At 36.0% G+C, this 5,166-nt stretch overlaps 1 protein-coding gene across 1 annotated transcript in view; it reads right to left on the reverse strand.

Moving 5' to 3' along the window:
• Positions 1-5,166, reverse strand: part of LOC106472355 (vinculin-like) — a gene marked incomplete at its 5' end in the record, with an annotated part of 44,572 nt that overhangs the window by 3,984 nt on the left and 35,422 nt on the right. Inside the window, 2 exons of the mRNA XM_013932993.2 lie at positions 3,043-3,166; positions 3,790-3,905. Coding sequence (XP_013788447.1) covers positions 3,043-3,166; positions 3,790-3,905 — 240 coding nt within the window. The remainder of the gene's footprint in view (positions 1-3,042; positions 3,167-3,789; positions 3,906-5,166) is intronic.

Consider the following 5,166-nt stretch of genomic DNA (forward strand, 5'->3'; position numbering starts at 1 on the left):
AAATGAAGTAATCAGATGAGTGGGTACACATAAAAATGCTTGTGTGACCAATTCTGGCTGAAGGCATTGAATGCCAGAACTTGTGGATGAGGAACAGGTAACCAAAAGGGGAGGTAACTTGGTTTTGAGGACCATAGCAAAGAATCGCACTGATGGCAAAGATCCCTGAAAATGAGAGGATCTAATGCCCACTCCGTGAGATATATCCAGTTGGGGGCGTGAAAAATGATCTACAACCATATTGAAAGCACCTAGCACTTGACATGCAATAAGGCAAATGTGATGTGTGTGGGCCCAGTATAATAGATACAACATCCAAAAACATAGATCTTAGTCCTAAGTGCCCCCTTGGTAGTTGATATGTGCCAACACCATAGAATTGTTTGAATGAACCATCCCCAGACAATGATGGGCGAGAAGAAAAAAGTGATTCAATGCCCGATGTATGGCTAGAAGTTTGAGAATATTGATATTCAAAGTGCTTTCATCCACAGACCAATGGACCAAAGCTTCCTGGTAATTGACCCATGCCCCCATCCCTCAAGGGATGCATCCTTGAAGAGATGTAGATACAGACACAGGGGAGGAAGCAGCCTCCCCATCAATGTATGAGCTTTGTCCAGCCACAAATGCAGCTTGTCTGGCAGGGAAGGAGGAAGGGAAATGGGAGTGGAAAGAGGATCTTGAGCAAGGTTCCATTGTTTGTGAAGTTCCCACTGAAGGGATATCATATGAGCATGACCGAGAGGAACCAGTGTTGTCACGGAAGACCACATCCCCAGATGTGATAGAACCTCACATGCAGTAAGTGACTGAGCTGAGAGGGCATGGTGAACCAAAAGTTCCAATGAATGAAATTGTAAAGGAAAAGGCAGTGTTCGACTGATATTTGTGTTGAAAAAAATCCCCAAATGGACAAAATATTGAATGGGTGTGAGGAAGGACTTCTCCAATTTGATCAACCAGTCCACCCGAGCCTTCACAGAAAGTAGTTGCCAAGTATGATTGGCCAACTCCTGTTCAGAATGAGCCAGAAGTAGTCAGTGTTATAATGAAATCGCAACCCCAAGAGCATGTAGATGATGTGCAAAAGCCTGGACTATTCGACAAAACACGTAAGGTGCTGAGACAAGTCTGAAGGGGAGGGCACAAAATTGATAAACCATCTCGAGATGGACAAACCAAAGATATGGATGAGACTGAGGTGATATCGGTATATGTTGGTAAGTGTTGGAGACATCATTTTTGTCATCCACAACCCTGGAAAAAATGCCCATCTTAGGGTTAAAAAAGACTCCATGGTAAACTTTGGTAGTGATATGAAGTGGTTGATGCAAGTTAAATCAATTACTGGCCACCAATCTCCAGTTTTCTTAGGGATAACGAAAAAGTGGGAATGAAAAACCCTGGATGGGGAACAGGTTCAATTGCTTCTGCAATAGCAATTCTTGAACAGATGTTGGCTGGTCATGGTATCTCAAGGAGGAGGGAAGGAAATGTGGAAAGGTGAAATTGGAGGTGGGGAAAGAAACTGGTAAATGAATCCTTCTGACAGAACCTGAAGCACCCATTGATTGTTGACAAAGGGATGCCAGCGATGAAGAAACTCAACTGGACCAAACCCACTGGGTAATCACCGGCACTGTTGGTGAAGGGCGGTAGGGTGTATCATCAAGAATGGCAACAAGAAGAAATATCCCAAGTAAAAGGAATGGGTAAGGGCTGGGATGGGGAAGGATGGGAATTGGAGGCACATGATGCTCTGACTGAGACCAACAGGCTAAAATATTCGTAAGGGTGGATTATTGTTGGACCGATGTCACCCAAGGCTTGATAGTATCTGGGACCATATCAAAGATGTAATGTCTCAGAAATGGGACCAATACTTATATCCCCCGAGATATATCAAGGGTAAATGAACCTGAGCCAAAATAGCACCACAACCTATAAGGTCCCAACAACAAAGAAACCATGTATGCAATGTTAGAGCCAATGAAAATATGCAGGCTAAAGTGGAGGATAGATGGGCAAGGGTCTCTGCAGAAAACCCCTCAGGATTTCTATGGAGAGCCTCAGATAGGAGGTGTGTGTAAGAAAGATACTGTAAGAGGTTGGTATGGGTAAAATGCAGGCAAGAATATTGGGCATGGGTAAGCCAGACATTTGATTTGGGAGCTACTAGCAACTTTTTATGTCAAAGAAGATTTTAAGAAAACATTTTCAAAATGCATTTCCACTTGATGTTTTACACTGTGAAAATGGATATTTAAACTTTGGAAATTTCTTTTGTTATATAGAATTCAAAAGGTAACAGATGGTATCAAACACCACTTAGGAATGACCACCAGCTAGACGTCTCAAGCCTAAATTAAATATAAAATAAGATTTCATAAATATGCCAATACATTCACATATTTTGTTCTTAAAAAACTCCTTAGAAAATATTTCTGAATGTTAAGAATAAAGGCAGAATCACTGCAATTAAATTAATGACCATCTGTAAAGTTTTATGTATTTAACCAGCAACTACCACAGCCTTCAAAACGTTTCCTTCACTAGTAGAAGGTAACATATCATCAACCTCTGCTTCTCATACTTCAAAGATCAAAATTACGATGAAGGTTATCATTCTCCATTAATTCAGGAGTCCTATATTAGACCTAGCAATTTTACTAACAGTTAAATTACATGTAAAAATTACGATGAAAGTTATCATTCTTCATTAATTCAGGAGTCCTATATTAGACCTAGCAATTTTACTAACAGTTAAATTACATGTAAAAATAACAAAGTTTAAGTTATATTTTTATACAGGTTGAAGCACTAGGTGGAAATGTAAGGTCAAAATAATGTTTACATAAGCACCTATGCCTTAAGAAAATGTTGAGTGTTTTTTGCATTTCTTAGAAGAAATATTTTAATATTTAAGCACAATTTCAAAACATTTTTATTTATTTTCCTTTTTTCACAATAATAACTAGTTATAAAACCACGAATAATTGAAAAAATACAGATTACAAAAGAAATCAATATTATACTGACTGTTCTCATTCTTTTATCTGTACAAATTCGTGCCTGTTCCTTGGCTAGCCTGGTTACTTCTTCAGATGCTTCAGCAATAGCTTTGGCACATGATATTAAATCTTTCTTGGAGCCTCCTTCTCCTCTGCCATTGCAAAAGAAATGGGAGTGAATGTTATTTTTAAGAAAAATTATTATAGGGAAAAGTATGGATATCTTTCACTTCTAAATGAACTTCTTTTGTATTTCATCATAATGTTTTCACTAACTAGTATATCTTTATTAACTGTACAACATTTCACCAATGCAAGGATGGCCAAACAATGATTAATGATACTACATGTAAATAGGTGTATTTGAATATTATATTACTCAAAACATCAAACCTGTACCACTCCCTCATTGAAAGAAAAGACTTGTTAGGTATTATATTAAGTATTACATTTATCAAAACATTATAATGAAAAGATTAATTAGCAATTAACTACATGGTAATACAAAATTACTAGCTATTTGAAAAAAGCTGATGCTAGCCCCACAATTATAAAGCCAGTAGCAAATATGCTATTTGTCCTTTTAACCCCAGAGATTTTTTATGTGATATCCTAATAGATAAGTATAAAAGTCAGCATTGCAAAAGATACAAGTACTACAGATCAGAGATATAATGCAAAATACTTTGACGATTTTCTAACATCCATTTTACATCTCTAGCCTTTGCAATTGATCCTTTAATATTTAAACTTTATTAATGATCAGCCATCTCACCTAACCAACTGACTAAGGTTTGCCATTAACAAAGCCATCTTCTTAGCAGCAGCTACAATTTCATTATCCTTGCTCGACCATTGCCTTACTTCTTGATGAAGACCATGAGCTGCCATCTAGAGGGAATGCATGTAATAACAACTAAACAATTAGCTATTATCTCATATATACTTGCACATATTATTATTATAATAAAAGGTTGAATTTTCATGCACACAGATTGTTGAAGGGTAAACATCATAAAACAGAGTTCAAAAGCCATTAATATTATAAAGACTATGTCATAAGTAGCCACAAATGTGTTGCTGACATGTATTGAACAAGAAGTATTCTACAGCTTGAAATATGGTATTCTTTATCACAAATAACAATAAGTGAACTGACATCCAATGGGCCATTATTATATCACTCCATGCCTTTTCTTAGAGATAAAGTTATTAAATCAATCTTGGGCTATTAATATATCTGTGCCAATCATCTAATGGACACAACTATGTACTCATTTGTACCCGATACTATATGAATAACATTTTATTGACTTGCCCATTTAATGGTCAATAATTATAGTTTTACGATATGGCTGTTAAATGGAAAAGACACTATTGTACTACTCTGTATTATTCTATCTGGTGCCCTTAATTAATGAAATATTTATGGTATGTTTTCTGAAGAACAGATGTTGTGTTAATCAGAGGCCTATCTTCTAGATGGCAGAGTGCATTAAAGGATCTATCTTCTAGATGACACAGTGCATTGATCTTCAGTATATTTTCTAAAAACTCATCTCTACTGTAAATGTAACAATACAAGGTCTGGCATTGTAACGATTTGTGACATGTTTGCTAGAGGACATGGTTACTGTAGTAATCTGTGCTCTATCTTCAAGAGAGACAGTAATGTGAATAATGCTATACCAACTAGTGAACAATCTTACACTGTTCTGAAATTTCCCATCTAGTGAAGGACATATTTATTGTATGCTCTATCTTCCAGATATGTAAATAACACTATACCAACTACTGAACAATTTTGCACTGTTCTGAAACATTCCATGTAGTGAAATTAATAAGTGTAAAATTTGTTTTCTTAACTTTGTTTAATGAAAACATTAATCTTTTCAAGACGGGTTATAGATGGAAGGCCATGCCATCTTGTTTGTTGACTCGCATTCAAAAGTTTATTGAACTACTATTTCATGAACTTATGTCAATAACTTTGGTATCAAACGGTAGATTATAATTCAAATTTTAGTAATATATACTACTCAATTTCCATTTTTATAAGAAAATATTAAAAATCACAGATAAACATTAATTTTTGTGTGACACATGGTATGTTGAATGCAGCACTAGTTCAAATTAGATGTTTGTGTAGTCA

The sequence above is a fragment of the Limulus polyphemus genome, unplaced genomic scaffold, assembly GCF_000517525.1.
Source record: "Limulus polyphemus unplaced genomic scaffold, Limulus_polyphemus-2.1.2 Scaffold5271, whole genome shotgun sequence".
Classification (NCBI taxonomy): domain Eukaryota; kingdom Metazoa; phylum Arthropoda; class Merostomata; order Xiphosura; family Limulidae; genus Limulus; species Limulus polyphemus.